We start from the raw sequence: 21,256 nt of genomic DNA, 5'->3' as shown, positions 1-21,256 counted from the left end.
AAAAAAGTGTGGGCCACAGGGGGGTTGCTCAACACCAGGGTCAAGGGGGTGTCGAGGGAGGGTGTATTCGATGTGCTTTTAGTAGTATTTTCTAACGTACGACGAAATCGAGAGTTTTATTAACTGAAGGATTGAAATTGAAAGCTGATCGATTTACTTCGCGGAAGCGACAATGTTGTTTCTCTCAAGTTCGTCGCGCGTTATTTAGCACCGACGGTACGCTCCGTCGTGTCGGCGAAGTTTGCTCAATTAATCGTATCTATTAACTGAGCAGACTTTCGTGGGGCGGGGTAAACCTCGGGATCGACACTCTATGTGTTTTTCTCCAGGGGCAACGGGGACACAATCGCTGTACTGGGTCAGTAATTGTAGCTAATTTGTGGTTGCTAGCGAGCGAGCTAATTTCTCGCTGGTGTTCGTCTTGCAATAATTTGATGGTTCAATAATTTTCTATTCTACTCTACTCTACTCTACTCTACGCCAAAACTCGTTGATTAATGTTGCGCCGAAGGCATCATTTAACCATCGAGCTTTCAGATCTCTAACGGCGGCATTAAGATTTAAGTATTCGTCAGGAGTTTTAGGGAAACAGGAGTTTCCCTAAAAAAAAGCAACTGATAATCTCTTTGTCTACCAATTTCAATCGAATTCATAGTGAATCTCGTTGGCGGTGCTGCCGCTTTTCCTCTTTCGTTTCGGTTCGTCCCGGTCTCTTCAGGATTGCGAACCGGACCCAGTAGATCTTCAAAGAAGACATAATGACTTTTTCTGACCGTCACTCTATTCATTGAACGGTCTCGAAGGGGGAATCTTGAAAGGGGGATCACTCCTCACGGACACGACATTGGTGCCGTTGCGGGGATATGACAGGACGTCGCTAGGAGCACGAAGCGAAAAGAGAATGATTGTAGAGAAAGAGAAAGAGATAGTCAGCGAGGTACCCGTACTAAGTACCTTCGGGAATCGCGATAGACGTCTTCGTCATCGCCGAAGGGCTAAACGGAGAAATAGCTGTCATAGTCGTAAGCGCGCAAAATCGACCAAAGTCAACGTAAAGCAGCATCGACGTTTCGCGATCAGGTCCTGATCCTGGCGAAGTTCCGGAAACGTCGATTGAAATTCCGGAAGCCGATCACGTCGTCGCTCGGCTCTCAAAACTCGTCCGGCACGTTCGTCCATGGAGTCGATCGGCTGCCTGGGTGGCTGATCGAGCTCTCAACCATGACCACGAGGTCACCGGCAATAAAATACCTTCTCGATTAGCTCGATACAAGCTAACAAGTCCATGCCGAAGTCAATGAACACCCAATCGATGCCCTCCTTCTTGTACTCTTCTTGCTCGAGCACGAACATGTGATGGTTGAAGAACTGTTGCAACTTCTCGTTGGTGAAGTTGATGCAGAGTTGCTCAAAGCCGTTGTACTATTGTTTGCGGCACGTGCGCGCGGAGGCGTGCGGTGAGACAGGTGTAACGGGCGGATAGACGAATAGAGAGGATCGTACAGGGGGATCGAGGAGGTAAGGAAGAGACAGAAAATATTATCAATGAGACGAGATTCAGCGAGATCTCGATTCAATGTCTGTGTCGCGTATAAAGAGTGTGGTCAAGTTTTGTCCCAACCCATACAGCACAAATCTTTAAAGGACGTTCTAATGACTTTCTAAGGACATTCATACATCCTGAGAACGTCCCAGAACATTCTCTGAAGATTTTGTGCTATCTGGATTTTTACGGCATTCGAAATCATTTTATTTTATTTTTTTTTCCATAAAATTGTAGCTATATCCGTAGATTAAAGATGTATAAGTATCAAAGTGACGCGCCTCACCATTTGGAAGAAAATGGTCCAAAGGGATACCTATTTTGTCGGGATAAATGATATCGTTAGGACTCTTACAGGAAACGTTGCAAGGAATAGGATTTATAATAAATGTTGCAAGAGACAAGGATGAAAATCTTTATCAATAAGACAACACGGATTATATTTATTTTGACAGAATACGGATCTGTTTTAATCATTTTCTTTCAAATGATGAGACGCGTCACTTCGATATTTGTATATATATTTTTAATCTACCCATCAATAACTACAATTTTATCAAAAAATAATTTAAGAATTCAAGTGTCACGAAATGGGATTTTTAAGAGCTTGGCCGTTCTCTTTGTGTATTGAGTTCGACACGTGTACTGTTGAAATTGTACTTGACTCTGAAAGAAAAGTAATCCACATCTCGTAAAATTACTGGATTTGATATTTACGCGAGTAATTTCTTTGATTACAATTTAATATCCGTGACTTCTAAATCCTCGGAGTCCCCGAGATTTCCCACGAAGACGTACTATGCGCGTGAATTAAAAAAAAGAAAAAAAAAAAAAATCTGAATACGCTTTGTGTGAATTCCGTCGATCTTCCTTTGTTTAACAAACGCGCAGGAGAGGAAAGAACTAGAAGTAACTAACACACTACGACAGTGGAACGATAACACATGATCGAAATTGGTAATTGATCATATTCTTGAAATTTTTGTGTATACACAAATTTTATTGCGCAGCTATTTTATGATAGGATTATATCTGCACAAAAGAACTTGCGTACACGCAAAAGTTTGGAGAATATGGGCCCTGGACATGAAGATGAGAGGATAGAGGAGAATCAGGATAAACAGGTATGATGATCAAGATGTAACGATACAAGAAAACAGTGGACGATCACTTGATTGGCTTATGAGGATAGAAAGCGTTAGTGTGGCGGTCTCCTCTGATTTGTGATAAATCGTCAGGGATTCCCGCATGGCGGTGCTGGTTGTCGCAAACTTTCCTTGTGCCGTTGATTCGTGCGTTATTCAGTGGCTGAAATGTTTCTTTTCATTTTTTATTTCTTTTTTTTCCGGCCGAACCCGTCTGTCGGGTCTTTGCTGGCCAGGATCGTTCCGTCGTCCTTTGTACCTTCTCGATCAAGTCGATACATGCGAGCAGGTCCATGCCAAAATCAATGAAGGCCCACTCAATGCCCTCCTTTGTGTACTCCTCTTGTTCGAGGACGAACATGTGGTGGTTGAAGAACTGCTGCAGCTTCTCATTGGTAAAGTTGATGCAGAGCTGCTCGAAGCTGTTGAACTGTTCGAGAGCAAGAAACAGGCATGCGTGTATCATACGTTCTACTTCTCTTTTGCCGTACTTTCGCACATTTCCCGCGCTCGCGCGCGATTCTTTCTCAGTCCTGTCTCGCGCTCGCAGTGCGAGTGCTTTCGGAGAATACCTCACACACACACACACACACACATCTACGTGTAACTCCAGTCGGAGTCCAATGATAAAACTGCCCAAAGTTTCGACTGGAAGCGACTGACGAATAAAAGAGGACTCTTGCCCGATTTCTCTTTCTAACAAAATCACAGAAAATTTTATACGATAATCGATGAAATATTTAAATTAAATTGAAAGAGATAATCCTTTATATATCCTGAAACTGCCAATAAGTGCGGTTTATTAATACATAAACTCCTCTCTTCTATAATAATGACATTAGATTGAGATGTTGTTTCTCTATAAAAAAAATTCTCTATTAAAATTTTCTAATCTTTTCGGAGTCATGGAATAAATTCCATAATTCTATAAGTCCTGAATCCACTATCGTCTATCAACTTGTCGACGAAACTTCGGGCTTATCAAGATATCCTACTGCGAGGATTCTTTTCATGATACGAATCGGTGGTGTAGCGCACCGTTCATCAATGGAAGATGAGGTCTCAATTTGCGACCTAGCATGAGGTCGTTTTTTGAACCTGGGTTTCGCAAACTCACCGGTGTATCGGACTATTACCGATTATTCTGAAACACTTATAGGTCTGTGGTTTGTATGACAAAAACATGAGAAATCTGATCAAAGACGAACAATTCGCTCGTCTATAATCGGACTTGGTAAAAATCAAGTATACCAATAGGGTCCAATAATATTAGTCTACTTCCAACAACTACTACCAACTCAATCGTTACACCAACGTAAGGAAACCAACGTGAAAGGGTTTCACGATTCTGACCGTCCTGTTTGCTAATGGACAGTTGAACGTGTGCGGTTCGTTCGAAGTTGGGGGACGAGAGGTTAATCAACTTTACGCCATGTCTACTGCACGTGAAGTCCACTGTTTCGATACTTTCAATGATAACAATAATGGACTCATATGATACCTCTTCGCTTGCTGAATGGAATGGAACCCTTTACCTGATGTGCGTTGCCTCTTCGAGCCAGAGATAGAGCGAACGAATGTTTTCCAAGGTCTATGAGCATGCTTCTCGGAAATACAACCCGTATATCGACAGTCGTGCCGCCTCAAGGAAAAGATTAAGTTTCATGATTCGCAGAAAATCCGTTATTTTCACGTGAAGAGGAGTTCTATATCTAGAGAGACTAGAAGGACTAGAAGGACGATAAAAGGCGGCTTTTCTAAATCATGCATTTTCTTCATCGCCAGGAGTGACGTAAATCATTACCTGAGAGAGTGACTGTCGAGATACCTCGGCATATTAAGAATTTCTTTCTAATCTATCTACAGGAAAACATTCCATTAGATGTTCACCAGTTCATTCGGGATGATACGGATCTATTTTATCTAAGTTCTAAGAGACTAATGGAAGACTAATGGAGACTAATGGAACATCTAAGTTTTCGTTGGGACTCGCAATGTTGGAGGTCCCAAGGAGACGACGAAGACACGTCAGGGAACGACCCACGACGAAGAGGCAATTGTCCTCTGGTGAGATTCGTACAGTCGTACGAACGTACAAGAATAACGTGCGACAAGCAAGAAAACTACAGCTCTATCCACATATACATGTAGAGATATATATATACATCTCCTGGAGGGGGAAGGTGAATAGATATCGATCGTTCACCTTCTCGATCAGCTCGATACAAGCTAGCAAGTCCATGCCGAAGTCAATGAACTGCCAGACGATGCCCTCCTTCTTGTACTCCTCTTGCTCGAGCACGAACATGTGGTGGTTGAAGAACTGTTGCAACTTTTCATTGGTGAAGTTGATGCAGAGCTGCTCGAAGCCGTTGTACTGCGAGACACCGAGGTATCGAGATATAATAATTTGTGGGGTTCTGAACCTCTCTCTGCGAGAGATCCGAAGGGGGACTTTACGATCGGCTGGGAGAGGAGGCTCGAATCACCTCGTCGTCCGCTTCTCTCGTGGCACGTTCGATTTCGAGAGAGTTCTCTTTTCTTTCCTGCTTTACTTCTTATCGTGGGACTAAATGCGAAATTCGTGTGGATCGAAGGCGCAAATTTGTTCGCGCCCTCGGCATTCTCTTCTATCGTGTGTCGATTCTATTTTCGGATCACGCCGACGATTCAAAGAAAGTAGAGCGTATACCGTGCGAGTTCTCCTCGAAGGGGAAATATAACTGTTTTTTTTTTTCGATATGGCAATCTCTCCGTCGAGTTCTTAACATTATAAATATCGCGCGTAATCGGGGCGCGAAATAAGATTTGATTCTACTGATGTAAACGATGGAAAACTTTCAGAATCGACGGAACTAACTTCGAGCGAGAATCGTCGACGATCACGTTTAGTGTGTACATGTATTCATCTACGTATGTGTACGCGGATAGGTGGCCTGCGAAACTTACGTCGAAGATCTCGAAACCGGCGATATCCAGTACACCAATGAAGTGCTGTCTCTTCTGCTTGGTGTCTAGGGTCTCGTTACACTTCTTCACCAGCCATTTGAACACTCTGTCGAACATCGCCTTCGACATGGCGCCCACGGAGTAGGCTACCTGGTCCTTGTTACGACCCTGGGTGACGAACTCGTTACCGACCTTGATCCTTGGCTTCAGCAAGTTCTTGTAAAGGTCGGCACAGTCGGTGCCAAGCAACTTAGCCACGCGGTCACCTTCCTGAAACACGGAAAATGACGGTTACTTCGGGATATTTACAGTCTCGCTTGCTTCGAAATTCACGCACAGCGACAGCAGTGTGTCGAGAAAGTGAGAGGAATTTAACGACCCCCCGAATACAATAAAAATCGTGCTCTGCAACTCTACGCGAGATTCTCACCTCAGTTCCATCGGCTTCAGCCTGTTCCTCACGACCCCTTTGCTTGAACTTCATGCCACCCATGTGCATGACGGCCGCGGTGATCTTGTAGATGTCGTCCTTCTCCTCTTGAGTAAAGCCCAACACATCGAAGGCTTGCTGTTAGCAGAGAAAATTTCGTCAGACGTTCGTCCGTCCGAGTTTCTCGCGTCAGAGGAGTAGGTCTCGAGTCGCGAAAGATCGTTTGATCCGTCACGAATCGAAACTAAAAGTACTAATCACCGAAGAATGAGAGAACTACAAAGAAGCGACGACTCCTCCGACGCGATTCTCGTTGTCAATATTGATAAACGTGGACGAGCGGCGGTTAATGGAAGCACACAAGGACGACACGAGTAGCAGGAGGCGTTACACTTCCAAGCACGACGAACAATCGACGTGGCTGGTTACTCTCTTAAAGTGAATCAGTCAAAGTGTTTCTGATTGAATCAGTAAGAGGAACATTACATGAAATAATATTGTCTGTGTTCGCAAAATGCATCAATAATAGAAATAATCATTATTATTAACTGATTCTTTTAGCGAGATTTTATCGATGTATAACTGAATACTCGGTTATAAGTATAGCATTTCAGTGAGGTATACACTGATTGTACTTAGAGAGTATATCGTGCCGTCGATCGCTCGGATTCGTGCTCGAAAGCTACGAGAGAAAGAAGAGATAGAAAAAAGAGATAGAGTGTAAAAGCTAGCGTGGCGTGAAGCTCGAAAAGAAGTCGCCTCGCTCAAAGCGGCGGCAGCGAGCCGAGAAGCAGAAGCAAAGAGCACATGTTTACGTGACGTTGGTTTCTTCCTTGAGCTCCGAGTGTACGCAAGTCAACGAGGTTTCTCTCGGGACTATACAGTTTGAAACCAGAAGAAGAACAAGAAGAAAAGAAAGAAGAAGAAGAAGAGAGTTCTGAAGAAGACGACGAAGTTGCAAGCGCGATTTCCTTGCAAGGCGTCTTCTTCGTGGTGAAAGAGAATCAAACGCGCAGTCGAAGCGCGGCCCTTCAGGGTCAGCCTGGAGGACTTCTCGTGCCTTGCGCGAAGGGTGACTCCTCTCGCGAAGATCGCTCCTCTCTTGACGTCGACCTCGGGTCGGCGAAGAATCCCAATTCTCTCGAGGCTAAGTCTCTGATCGTCTCGATCTCGATCTCGGTCGGCAATCACAATACCAAAGTTTCAACAGGGAGGTTCTTTTACAGGACAGGGTGAGTCTAACTACTGGAATCTCAACGGGACCGCTAACTACTGGGGAGCTACAAAGTTCAAAGTATCATCGGGGGTCGTCTCTCGATCAACGGGGGACGATAGAGAATTCTGGTCGAGATCTCTCGCGTGTTTCCAGACTAAAAAACTGGAGTCGTTGCAACACTATCACCGAAAATACTTGAAAAATTGTCTATTATTATGTACATGACACTCGCACGGAGTTCGATAATGAAGCAGCAATCTAGTCCCGAGTATTAACCACGAGGTAATACCTCGTTGACACGATTCGCTGCCTATTATCATCCGCGCTTCTCATTATCACTCACGAAAACAACAGCGACGTCGATCTTCAAGCTACGATTATCTTTTCACTATGTCTTTCGTCACCAAGAACACCACAATTATTTGCGACCATTAATATACCGTTATTTATAAAATCGTTATCTTTAGATATCTTTAGGTTTAATTAAAGAAAGATAATCAATAACATTTCACTGATGCGTGATCGACGTCGCCGATACTACGAGGGGAATCTCCAAAATGATAGATCCAAAGATACGGGGTGGTTCGATACAGGGCGGGATCTTGAAAGATGGCATTCATTTTCCACGATCGGGGGTGAGATAACTAGGACTTACGTCCGTCAGTAAACATTCCTCGCCGTCGTCGACGTTGGGGATCGTGATTTTTCCTTGGGACACGTTGTAATAGTCGTATATGTTGTTGGACAAGAAACACATATCTGTGAATCATTACGAAGAGTTGAATTCGTCTCTCATTCGTGGAGTCTCGCCCGCGAGGACCCACGGGATCCTCATTCCAGTTCTCGCTTTATCCCTTTCCGATCTGCGAGCGACTCGTTCACGCGAGTCTCGCTATTAATTTTCGCGACTGAACAGCGTTCGTCAGCCTGGCATATTCGGGGTCGGGCGTGTATCGGGGAGCGGGTAAACGGGGGTGACCGGTTTCTACGCGTTCAGACAGAGGAGAATTTTCCGGCACGAGAAGAGAATCTCTCCTCGTACCCCCAATCTCCCCGCACCCCGATTGCGGCGGCAGGCAGCTTTCGCAGGCGGGGGGCGAGGGGGTGGCAAATCCTTAGCCAAGCTCGGACACCACCTCGCTCGTCGCTCGTCGTTCGACGACGGGAGAGAGATGTTGAGAATTTTCCTTTAAAAAAAAATCAAGCCATGTAAATATAAGTTGCCGACATTGCCGGAAGCCAAATGCGATCTCACGACAAGCGAGGGGGTGTGAATTTCGCCAAGGCTCCAGAACACCCTGGGGGCTGGACTTACGTCCGTTTCTTCCATGGCCTCGCCGTCGTTGACCCCCGGAATTCTGGTCTTACCCTGGCTAATGTACCAGTAGTCGCCGATCCGGTTGCTCAACATGGTCGTTTCTGTATTAGTTTTGCTTTTTCGACCTCGTGCCTTGTGTCCCTCCGATCAACGTCACATACGAACGTCGATCGTGATCGACAAGCGAGCGATCGCGACCACCGTCAGCCACTGTTCTAAGTCACTATTATCGCCGTTGCGAAGCTTGCTCTTCGGTCAGCCCGAGTAAGCAATTGGGTCGGTAATCAGTTTGACCATCAATCGATGTTGCGATAATGCGAAAGTGACTAAGAGGAGAAGCCGTCGGTGCTCGCGACGATTTGCAAAAACATACACGGCAAATTATTGGCGGCGAGTAGTCGCTGAAAGAATGACAGAGCGATAGAGAAGAAGAAGAGAGATAAGAAATTAGAGAAAAAAAGAGAAAAGAGAAGAAGAAAGAAGTGATGGAGACGTAGATGTCCGCGTGTCGGCGTTTGATGCAAAGATGAAGATGCTGCAAGAACATGATGGTTAAGAGCTGAAATGAAAGATAGAGAGAGAGAGAGAGAGAGAGAGAGAAAGAAAGAGAAAAAGAGAGATAGAGAGAGAGTATAGAAGATAAATAGCAGACAGAGAAATTATAGCAACATATTCACACATACACAATAGATAATAGGCAAGTAGCAGCTAAAATGTACAAAGGTTTAAAAGTTCAAGATACGTGAAAGGTATCACTATTCTGTGTTGTAGTGTTGAAGCGATACCTTTCAAAGTAGTCATTGTACACGGAAAGGCGACAATTATATACACAGAGAGGACCTAGTGCTTAGAGAGTCGGACCAGCGAGCGTGGAAAATAAAGATCTCGAGAATATCTTTGCGTGTCGATTCTAAGAAGAATTCGTCAATCAAACGTAAAATTTTAAAACTAGTGAGAAGAGACTATCTTTATTTTGAACTTTCTACCTTGACCGTGTGTGAGGAACACGGATCTTTCGCGAGAAAAGAATACTCTCGGTATGAAATAAAAATGAAAAACGAAAGAACGAAAAGAAGAGAGTCTCTGGTTGATTTATCTCAACCCGACGCGATAAAGCGCGACTGCCGGCGGCCGGCTGGTCCAGGTCGTTGCACTTACGTCGGTGATCAACAGTTCCTCGCCGTCATCGAGGCCGGGAATCGTCGTCTTGCCTTGCGACACAAAGTAGTAGTCTTGGATGTTGTTGGACAGCAGCAACATCTCTACGGGTGGCCGGGTAAAAGAAAGAAAGAAAACATGCGGGTGGTTAGAAAGAAACCGATGGTGGGGGCCATGCTTCCTGGTGGCTTTCCATCGTGCTACTTGGAGATCGGTATTTACAATAGGATTTGCGAACTACTACGAGTCACCGCACAATTCTCAGCTACGTCTCAAAGAGACAAAGATATTGGCGGGGTGACAATGATATGGGACGCGGCTACCTGTTCACCAGGGGTTAGCTCGACGAGGGAACCATCAAACGAGTCGCATGTGCACTCATTGAACTATTTCTAACGTCCAATTTCTTCCGTAAATCATATCCACACGCGCGGTCTTATTAATTTACCGCGACGAGAATCGAATTTTATTCGAATTCTACTGCTGCTTGTTCGAGTCTGCACTGGCGGTTCTCCGAGATGGTCCTCTCATCCACGGCACCAAATCGATACTCAAGGAGTACACGCTACGTTCAAGGTACACCTCTCTACGGTATAGCAAGATACCGCTACTCCCTTTGCGGATTGCGCCTTGATTAGGAGAGTGAGAAACCACCCACAGAATCTCCGAGTTCTCGCTACGGAGAGCCGACTCTAAAATACCAACACACTGTTTTACGGGGGACACGTGGCCGTCGTGATTCCGCTCTGGTCACGTCAATGACACTTGATTAGCTTCCTCTTGGCTCAAGTACGAAATGAGCGTTGTAAACCGCTCTTTGAAAAATTCCTCTTTCTTGTGAAAATCGACCTCGACGGTCACGTCTCCCTTCGTCACCCCGTTCTAGAGGCGTTGCTAATTGCCCACTACGGTCCCTCCGGGCAACGGTTTCGTATGGTTAATTCAAGAAACACCGCGTGGCCAGCAATTGGGTTTATGTCATGTACAGGGCGCAAGGAGGGTGTGAGAAACAAAGTTATGAGAGGCCTGCGATACTCGTCATCGTCAGGTCCTTACGTCGGTCAAAAGACACTCCTCGCCGTCGTCGACGTTCGGGATCGTCGTCTTGCCCTGAGATACGAAGTAGTAATCGTTGACGTTGTCCGAAAGAAGGCACATGGCTGCGTGGAAGGAGGATAAATGTGATAATACTTCGTAGTGAGAATACTTGGTGATGCAAGATGGTAAACGAGGCCTATGCTCCGTCAGGCACCTGCCTCTCCTTCCGACGCCTAATCCTGGTGGTCTCATTATGTCGAGAAAGAGCGCTCGCAAAACCCGGACTAAGACCGAAAAGAGATCGCGACGCTTTCGACGAAACGATCGCTACCTCGAGAAAGTCCATTCGAACTCTGCTAAGTTCTCATCTCTCCGAAGAGGATTCTGAGGAATATTTGTATCTATGTTATTATATCTCGAATAATTAATTCATTGGATTAACTTCTAGGAATGTAAATCATAGATGTCCCGTGAATTTTTCGAAGCAGCGATGGTCCGTCCAGGTGATCCTTGAAGAGAAGGTGATATAATTCGCAGGGAACGCGCGCGAAGGACGGAATTCTATTCCGAGTTTGACCTAACTTTCATTCTCGCGGGACATCGGTGAGCTTACCCTTTACTCCCTTGACCGATCCGGACATAATCTGGTAGAAGATGTGGTAGGAACGCTCGAGGGTTTGTTGGGAGATGACACGAGCCTTCTCCAGTAGATCTGAGCGAGGGAGAAGATTGTTTTTAGAATCGATCGTACAAAGAGCAAGGCGCTTTCGAAGTCCCCAGCTGACGTCGGGAGCATTGCCACAAGCGTTGGGCGAGAAATAATTGATCACCCCTTAACCGGATTGTATTGCACGGCGAGGAGACGTGGCACGTTTATAGCGAGCGTAGTCATCGAGTCACACGATGACGCGGGCGGAATTTCAGCCAAACGAAACATGCTACGCACGCAACGGGGACGCGTAGCGCGTCGGGTTGCAAAAATAACCGATGCAATCGAAGAACGAGAGGTGCACACGCGAGTCGAAGCCAACTGCGCCCGCGTGTGTTGCATCGCGACGATAATAAACGCGCGCTCGCCTTCCGTTACCTTGACGCGCGCCGCGTGAAACACCGTGCCGCCTCTCTAACTACGCAAAATTTCAGACCACTCGGGGAAAAACCGCGGTGACTTCGAAACGCGCCTTTTCGTACTCGCGTCGAGGACGCTCCGGTCAATCTCCACCGCGGCAAGGCTACTCACAAGTCTCAATGTCGGCACCGGCTAGTTTTCCAGAGGGACCAAAGTGAATACGGATGAATTTACCCTATTCGAGAACAAAGACAAAAGTGCAGTTAAACTACCAAGTTGAGCACTCGAAATTAATTTCTTTTTTAGTCAGCCATAGTATAAAAGAAAATACTTATCATTCAAAAGAGATAAATCTTTTCTACTTTAATTTGAATACTATCTTATGTTTGAAATAAATGATTGAACATTATTTTACTTTCAAAATAAATAATTTTTAAATAAATAAAATAGATAAATTTTTATCTATCATATAAATCTATTGTATTATATATATATTTTTATCTATCATATATATCTATTGTATATCTATTATATACAATATATATTTATTTTATTATATGTAATGTAATAAAACAGATAAATTTTTAAAACTTTTACCGAATGAATCTAAAGTAGAAACGACTACAACTCTCAAAAGCATTTGCAATATAGTCGCTTCTTCATGGTCCAAATTTCGCGAACCACTATTAAATTATGCAATCGTTCATCTTGGCCGAACATAGTAATGGCTATTTCGCGCCGTTGGACGATACATTTGATGCTATTACACGAAAATAGAAGCACTTACGAAACGAGAGGAGTTGTCATTACGGACGGTCTTGGCGTTACCGAAGGCCTCTAGGACAGGATTGGTCTGGACGACTTGATCCTCCAAGGAGCCCTTCTTCTGGTTCGGATCCTCCTGCTTCTTCGAGGTCGAGGCACCGACGGTGGCGAAGTACGCAATTACCTTCTTCGTGTTCTCAGTTTTCCCGGCTCCAGACTCACCGGTGATCAACATGGACTGATTCTCACTATCTGTCGGGCACGAGAAGTACGGATTTTCCGGTCAACGGATTGTGCGAGATCACATTGTGCCCATTTGGCGCGAGTTGGAGGCAAAACTTCTGACACGTCGTCTCTTTCAGTAATTCAAACATTATGAAATCGTAAAAGTTAATTGAATGCTACGAAGAATAAATGGAACTCTGCGATGAATTACTTGAAAATTGGCCATAGTTATGCAGGAATGATCCAACTTACAAAGTTATAATTTTTGGTTCTGGTAAGGTTCTGGTTTTGGTCTGGTAAGATTCTGTTCTTTTTTTACTAATGAGTAGTATGTACATATATCTTTCTATATAAAACAAAATAGATCCAAGCCTTATGGGCGTCTAAAATTAATTAAAAAACAGTTTTCATTTTTTACTAGTTGCGCTATTTTTTACTAGTTGCATCTTTTTTACTTAGTTTTTAGGGTTAAGCTTGTTAATGAATACTCTTAAAGAGGAGGAAATTGACCGTATTGGACTTCTAAGACAATTGCAAAAAAAATAATTTAAGTGCTATTTATACTTTTTAAATCATGTATTAAATTTTCATCTTCAATTTCCTCAAAATACACTTTATATTGGATCGTTCTTGCATAACTAATTGATCTAACTTGGTCACTGAGTCGAGACGATAATTCAATAACAATGAATCTTTAATTTTTAATGCTTCGATCTTTTCAAGAGTTAACTGCACACTTTTACGTACTGGTAAGCATGTTGACGTAAGCTCCGTCAGAGATGGCGAAAATGTGCGGTGGCACTTCACTACGCCTTTTACCACGGTACAGTTTGGCGCATCTCCCTGTGTACACGGGGAACCTTTTGTAGGGATTGATGGCCACGCAAAACAGGCCGGAGTAGGTCTGCAAAGATAGAGAGACGAACGTACGATTATAAAGGTGAAGTCTTCGCGACTCGAAGAATCAGGACGGCTTCGAGCGATCCGTGGTGGCTCAGCCGGTCTCTGCGGTCACCAGGATGTAGATCTCGATCCTGAACGTGCGATCTGTCTTGCTCTCATGAGACAGTTGCGTGCCAAAAAGATTATCGACCAATCTCAGCTATGCGAATCTTCCAATACCTTCCGATATGGCAAATTATTAGACATTACAGTATTCAGTTTCAAACGACGTTATGATGAATAAAAGACACGGAATCATCATGTTACAGAATTGTCTACTTGAAATTCGCATCGCTCAAAGATTCGGATAACTGAAATCTATCCATAAAAAACAAATACGTCGTCGATAGTATCCGATTATGTCATCGTCGCTGTTATTTGGAGATTTCCGCGCAACTGGCGATAGACAAATTAATCGTATATATTCGTGCGAATAATTAATAAAGACAAAAAGAACGTCAAGTATACAAAAACGTCGAAAAACGTACGCAAAAGAAGTAACAAAATTAATATTACGTTATGTGACTGATTCGACAGACCAAAATCGATAATATCAACGACGTGAGCGAAATATATACAGTGGACAAAAGTGAAAACAAAAAACAGGTCGAATATCGCGATGCGGGAACAGTCCATCTCCTATCACGGTGGATGCGGTACTCGCGTCTCGAAGCGAGAACATCCTTCGGAGATCTCCGTTTCGTGAGTGCGATGGACGACATTGGATTAATCACTACGGACGGAACACTTGGATGGGAGACAAACACAGCGACAAAGTAAACTCCACTTTCATCTATCTATCTGTCTAGCTATTCACAAAAAAGAAAACAGGAAAATCGAAGCGCACACCTTTCGTGCGCCCGAAGTGAAGGGAGAACCTCGTCCTCGCGGGAGCAAGGCTCATTATCGATGAGAAACGCAGGAGACGTCGCGGCACGTCGTTGTGCTTTATAACGACGCCTCCGTGAAGGACTCGTGCATCCTTGCGAGCTCTGCATCGCGGATGACGAACAGAGGATAAGACAAAAAAAACAAAGCGGAAGGATCCGCGTAAGGGTGGACGTCGCGAGACGCGTCTCGGCGTTTTGAGCGACCAAATCCGTTCTTCACGGAAATTTCACGAAAGAAGACAGGAGAGCGATATAGAGAGAGAGTAGTGTAGAGACACAGAGAGAGCATACGAGTTTACAGCAACTCGCGAGTGACAGAAGAGGAACATAGTTGGGGCTAGACAAAACCAGACAAAGCCGGGGGAGAGAGCCAGGTGGTGTCCCTGCACTCTCTTTTCTGACACGAGCATCTCCATTGCGAGCGGAGCCTTACGTAGATGAGCTTGGCGTAGTAACGTTGCTTCAAGTTGTGGAGGACCGAAGCATCGTTGAGGTAGGTCAGATTGGACATGTCCTCGCATTTCTCGTACTTGGGCGGGTTCACCTGTTGGAGCTGGTCCTTCTTGTAGTCCTTGGTCTGTCACGCGTCCGAGTGGACAGAAAAGAGAGAAGGCGCGGTTAGTGAGGAAGAGTAATGATAGGCGACTTACGTAGATCAGTTTGCTGTAGTAACGCTGCTTCAGGTTGTGCAACACCGACGCCTCGTTCAGGTAGGTCAGGTCTGCCATGTCTTCGGCTTTCTCGAATTTCGGCGGATTCACTTGGGACAGCTGGTCCTTGCGGTACTGTTTCGTCTGCGCGAGCATTGCGGAGAATTCTTTCGTTTCTGTTTATTTCTCTTTCCCTTCCCCCCTGCCGTCTTCAACTTTTATCCCGCATTTCGCGTTGCCGTTATGTGTTAAGGCTCCTCGTACCTTGCCATGTTGGATTTGTGACGTCAGAAGCGAGAAATGATGCGTTGACGAAAATTGCATGTCACTTTTAAATGAAGATAAATACGGGCAAAACAACATTTGAGATCGCTTGAGTACATTTGTAAAATTTTTCGAAAACTATCTTTTTCCCCTGACAATCAGTAAATAGTCGTATAATAAATGATGAAATAAAACATTCAGATAAAATAGGCTAATCTCATTATTTCACTATTTATTATACGACTATTTACTGATCATCGCGGGGGAAGGAATATCTTTCGGACAATTTTACATTTGCTCAAGCAATCTCAAATGCTCCTTCATCCATATTTATCTTTCTTCAGGAATGGCACGCAATTTTCGTCAGTATGTCATTCCTCGCTTCTGATCTCACAAATATGATGGCCGGCGAAATACAAGCAGCCTTAATCGATTGACTTTTGCTACTTTTCCGCCGCATAAAGTCGACACGGAATCATCTATCCCGGGTGTAAATGCATGCATCAAGATGTAGCAGCGTTTAAATTTCTACAGCATTCATATCGCCTACGGATGACTACTCCGTACGGACTATCTGTTTAAGGTAAAGCACCCAATTATTGGTATCTCCTTAGTCACCGAAACTCTAGGAAGAAGCTTGGTTTTGCATGCGACCAGCATTGCAGTTGAACTTCTCGCCTGCACTCAATGATCCCGAAAAAGAACTTCGCTATCTAAAATTGCGAACAACTGCCATTGGCCGCGAGAGAAACCAGGCTCTTCTAGCGTGTTGATGACCAAGAGGAATCAATAATAAAGTGTTTATAATTAGGTGTTTCACCTTATTGTGATATACTTACGTTTTACCATTGCTAGCTGTTAAATTAAATCAGATACCAAAGTATATTTCGTGTAACTGTGTGGTCACAAGTGACAAAACACGTATTAACCGTTCATTAATCATTAATCTTTGAAACACGTCGGAGTCGCCCTTGCCAAAAATCTTGACAAGAAGCGGAAAGCGACGGCTGGAATTCTTTTCCTCGCGACGGTCGTGTTGCGCAAAGAGCCCGAACTTTTTGGCAGCCGCTGATGACATCTTTCTCTCCCTCTTTCTCTTTCTCTCTCGGCGCTGTCGGACGGTTGCTCTAAAAATACGTTGACCCGCGTTTCGAGAAGTGGCGTTTCGACTTATTATTACGCGCGCCGACGGCGATGCTAACAATAGCGTTTAGGCGTTCGGGAACGAGGCGACGGCAGAACGGGTTTGCTGAACCGTTATGTAACAACCGGCGGTTCCACGACAGGATATCGCGGTCGTTCAAAGAAATAGCGAAACTATCGAAAAGTAGTACTTTTTTCCAGAGAAGACGCAAGGAAAAAGCGCAACGATCTAGCAACGGGAAATGTACTCTGAGGAGAAAATCCTCGCGATACGCGACAAGCAATGATGGCGACCGTGGATGAAGATTTCCGCTTTCAAATTGCATATCACTGACGTTTGAACGGGAGACAGTGGCGCCATGGTTTCACGATGAAACAAGCCGAATTCTTTCAGGCCGTCCTTTACGTAACGCGCTTTTAGGCATCGGGTCTCAAAGCTTCAAGCTCGAGCTTTATTTCCGTCCAGCGAAAAGAAAGCCTACGGCTTCGTCGGCCGGGTAGCAGAAGGTCGTAAGTGCTCGGTAGCGGTGGTGGCGGCGGTGGTGGTGGCGGCCGGTTTTCTGTTTTCCAAAAATAGATCGCCAGCGAGATCCCCGAGTTCCTCTTCTCTTGCCCACCCTTCTTTTTATATATATAGAAGCGAGCAAACCCCCTCCTTCCCACCCTCACTCTCTCTCTCTCTCTCTCTCTCTCTCTCTCTCTCTCTCTCTTTCCGTCTTGCTGTCGGTGGAGCCGGTTAAAAAATTGCCAAGACGGAGGGAGAGATCACGCCTCGATCCTTCCATGGCGATCGATGGAAATCGCCGTGCCGTAAACAGTCCGTCCCCTTCCGCCGTGTCGCCGCTACCGCCACCGCCGCCGTCGCCAGGCGAAAATCATGCGGAGCGAACGGATTTATCCGGCAAAATCGGCACGCACGTTGACGACGCCTTCCTTGAGCGCGCGAATGCTTCCCGATGTAATGGTGCTCTCGAAAAGAGTTACGTCACCGGTTTCGGGGTCTAGTTCGAAAGAGCCAGAGAAAGACAGAGACGATGCTTACAGTTGGATCCGACTAAGATTCCCTGTTTCATTGCGTACAAGGAATTATTTCAACCCCGACTCTTTTTATATGACACTATGATTTGTCGTTGTTCATAAAGACCTCTTGTACCACCGGTTTCTTCTCTTTGCAATGTATATTTTTTAGATCGTAAGGTTCCTTTCATGTGAGAAATTCGATAATAAGCAGCCAAGTTAGATCGTGCATTTGGAAGTAAAGAAACGTGAATCGCGAGTGAAAAAATTAGCGTCGCATAGAAAAAGTTGTTACGTGAGAGACAGTACAAAAGCCGACTCGCGATGGATAGTAGAAAAGATCGTTTTGCGACCGACAGTAGAAAAGTTCGCTTTGCGACGGACAGTAGAAAAAACGACGTATAAACGGACCGACCATGACGCTTTCGCAGGAGCGATCGAGAATTGTTCATTATATCGCGACGGCCTAATATAATTAAATGCACCGTTTAATTAATAATTATTTAAAAAATGAAATATCAAATTATAAAAAATTAGAACAAATCTTGAATAAATCTTAAGATACTTCATAAATGTTTCGGAAAACGAGACTGCAGAATCATATGATCCAATTAACTCAAGCATTAGTTTGCTCGAATGTAATGGCTGACACTCCCTCGAGAGTTATTCGAAGACTCGTGCTCGTACATATACACCACTGTTTGTTGCAAATACAAATTCTATTGTATCTTTCGCGAAGAGAGCAAATGAAACTCTGAAAGATCAGAGCTTCCCGAGAATATTCTCGTCAACCATTACATTCCAAACGGCTCGACACCTCTTGAGGATAACACGAAATGTCGAGCGAGCGAACAAGAGAAGAGTCAGGGTTCCATCACGGAGTACACACCTCGCCGCCAGGCAAGCTGACGCTGACGACATCACCCTTGGTGGCTTTGATCTCGCCAAGGAGGTAGCCCTCCTTCTCGTCGGGCACCCAACATGCTTTCTTCGCATCGTAGGGTTTCGTCTGGTCGATTCTCTTCTGCTCAAGGGAGACGAAGAGGTATGGGGTCGGATCGGGATCCTCTCCCTCCTGGGCCTTCGGGGCTGGCATCTTGCTGCGGCTACTCTTCCGGGCTCTACTGCGCGCGCGAAACTGACTCCGTGGCACTCACGGGGCACTACTTGTGGGGTCTCTTCGCTTCTTCTTCGTTCGTCCCACTGCTGGTCGCCGGGAGGGGAGGACTGCTCTCTTCCTCTTCTTCCTTGTCGTTTGCCTTCGGGGGTTGTTGTTGATTCGGCGGCGGACGGACTACTTCTGGCGGCACGTTCTGGGCGGCCCTGGGGGATGATCGGTTATAATCCTCTCTCGCGGCGCTTTGCATGCGAGGCTTGCTCCCTCAAACCGCGACACGTACATGTTGGACGATGGCACGAGAAGCGAAGCTCTTATCGTGTAAAGTGTTTGCGTAAAGAAACTAATTTGGCTTATTAAGATACGGGTCTCGTAATGAATCGCTTTTCTTACGAGGGTACATGTCGTGTGAGACACAAATTACGTAATAATCGTAATTCATTTCCTGGCCATCGTCCAGCGTGGAAAGTCTCGCGGCTTTACGAAGCTGGACCTCGACATCGAAACTGCCGAAGACAACCACCGGCTTCTCCCTTCCTCTCTTTCCTCGTTTCAGATATCCGTTCGGATTTTAATGAAGAATCGATAATTCGGATTTTAATCACGCTTCACCCTTCGAATTGGGTGAACATAACCGTTGTCGACACTGACATTCGACACGTCGAATGCGCATGCATCGTGAACAAAAGTCACGAGGAAGAGTCGCGAGGACGATTCACGAAGGAGAGTGGCAAAGACGATTCGTGAAGGCGAGTCGAGAGTGTGATAGAGTTGCATAATCAGATAAGAATACAAAGTAGAGCAGGTGAATACAAGGGGATACCGGCGGCCAGGCCAAAACGAGCCGAGTATCGCGTTACAAGAACAAATTGATATTTATTTTTCTTCCCTTTCTCTTAGCAAACATATAAGATACGAGGAATGTCTGGCAAGTGAAAGACATTAAAGAAAAAAAAAAGAAGACATACAAATATGACACAGTTTCGATCGCGGTGGGAAGATTGACGATTGGTCCGAGACGAATGATATCCTGATGTTTATTGTAAATTTGGTAACATCTCACAAAATGATATTCCTAATAAATGCAACTTATTGATATGATTGGGAAAAAAGAGTCAAAAGCTTTGGACGCACAAAAAGTCGAAAGCGACACCGGAATTCGGAAATTCGCTCTCGCCTCCAATCCGACTATAATCGGATCAGAGCATAGGAGAAAAAGACGGGAGAATTATGAAGAAGAAGAAAAAAAGAAAAGAGACCAACAGGAGGTAGTGGAACACTCCGTTCACCAAAGGGGGTCGTGAGCACGCACAAATAATAAAAAGCTTCTTCGCGAAGCTCGCATATCCTCGGCACCTCTCGTTCATTTCTCACACGAGTCCTTCGTACTTCACCAAGGCTCGACCACCGGAAGGTCGAAGATCACTCCCACCTGAAGAAGAGGAAGATACCGAGCTCCTTTTCGTCCTCGCTTTTCCCTCGGGAAAATCACCAGGCTCTCCGTTCGCCAGCTGGTACCACACTTGGTCCTTCACCTGGTGACTTTCTTTTCGGGACTTCCTTGGGACTTGTGGCACAAATAGACAAAACGCACACGCGATTCTCTTTCCCGGTAACCTCGAAGAGTCCTGTTGCGTCGAGGTGGAACTCGATTGATCAACTCGATCCGACACCAATCGTCTCGCGGCCCTAAGTCTCTCTCCTTTTTCTTTCTTTACTTTTTTTTTTCTTATCACCGACTCGATATATACCGTGTACACACGTGTGTCTGCGTGTTCGCGGTTTCTGTGTGAACGCGTCTTGGGGCTGTGCTTCAGCGGCCGAACGAACACGGATGTTACACCTGTATCGCGCTCCTTTTCCTTCTCCTCACCGTGCCTCTTCTCTTCTGTTGCAAGCTTCCTCTAACTAACTGGGTGTATGTGTATGTGTACCGAGGAAAGAGAGAGAGAGATAAAGAAAAAAAAAGAAGCGAAGCCGGCGGCGTCGCGGCGACGCGACGTGCTGCACTTACGTTAGAGAGCCGTTCTGTCGGGGAAACGAGCGGGGGCTCCCAATATAAGCGCGTGCAACGTGATCCTAGAGTGTAACACCGTCGTCGATTGGACGGGCAGGTTGGCCAATGGACGATCGCGTTACTTCCACGGTCAATCTACCTTTTTAGGCGGACGATGATACCGAAGAGTGCGCGCGACAAGGGGTGGCCGCGACGCCCGAGTGAGATGAAAATAGACGTCGGAGCGAGATGCCGCTCTCGTTCCCGCCCCAGCCAACGTTCCCGATCACCCCGCGGCCTCCCCCGCGCGTTACCGGGCTGTCCCCGGCCGTGGTGAACGCCGCGGATCTCGAAATGGAAGAAAGAGGTGGAGGAATTCCG

At 45.5% G+C, this 21,256-nt stretch overlaps 1 protein-coding gene across 34 annotated transcripts in view; it reads right to left on the bottom strand.

The window, feature by feature from the left end:
• LOC116847245 (myosin heavy chain, muscle) overlaps positions 1-20,757 on the bottom strand; it is a 44,311-nt gene extending 23,554 nt beyond the window's left edge. For 4 of the 34 annotated variants that reach the window (XM_032822068.1, XM_032822041.1, XM_032822046.1 and 1 more), the window contains exons 1-11: positions 20,631-20,753; positions 18,652-19,085; positions 15,122-15,265; positions 13,604-13,760; positions 12,654-12,883; positions 12,038-12,101; positions 11,411-11,509; positions 10,816-10,919; positions 6,068-6,205; positions 5,638-5,907; positions 2,948-3,118 (exon numbers count right to left, since the gene is read on the bottom strand). In XM_032822068.1, coding sequence (XP_032677959.1) covers positions 2,948-3,118; positions 5,638-5,907; positions 6,068-6,205; positions 10,816-10,919; positions 11,411-11,509; positions 12,038-12,101; positions 12,654-12,883; positions 13,604-13,760; positions 15,122-15,265; positions 18,652-18,858 — 1,584 coding nt within the window. In that variant the 5' untranslated portion in view covers positions 18,859-19,085; positions 20,631-20,753. Of the gene's footprint in view, positions 1-1,251; positions 1,423-2,947; positions 3,119-4,894; positions 5,066-5,637; positions 5,908-6,067; positions 6,206-7,938; positions 8,043-9,759; positions 9,864-10,815; positions 10,920-11,410; positions 11,510-12,037; positions 12,102-12,653; positions 12,884-13,603; positions 13,761-15,121; positions 15,266-15,338; positions 15,483-18,651; positions 19,086-20,630 lie in introns of all 34 variants that reach the window. The other 30 variants (XM_032822050.1, XM_032822058.1, XM_032822047.1 and 27 more) reach the window with 26 other exon arrangements.
• Between the last annotated feature and the right edge of the window lie 499 nt (positions 20,758-21,256).

Source organism: Odontomachus brunneus, unplaced genomic scaffold (genome assembly GCF_010583005.1).
Source record: "Odontomachus brunneus isolate Ranch 3 - 2012 unplaced genomic scaffold, Obru_v1 Obru_scaffold_075, whole genome shotgun sequence".
NCBI classification, from domain to species: domain Eukaryota; kingdom Metazoa; phylum Arthropoda; class Insecta; order Hymenoptera; family Formicidae; genus Odontomachus; species Odontomachus brunneus.
Note: the sequence above shows the minus strand (reverse complement) of the source record. Positions and strands in the feature narration are given on the sequence as shown.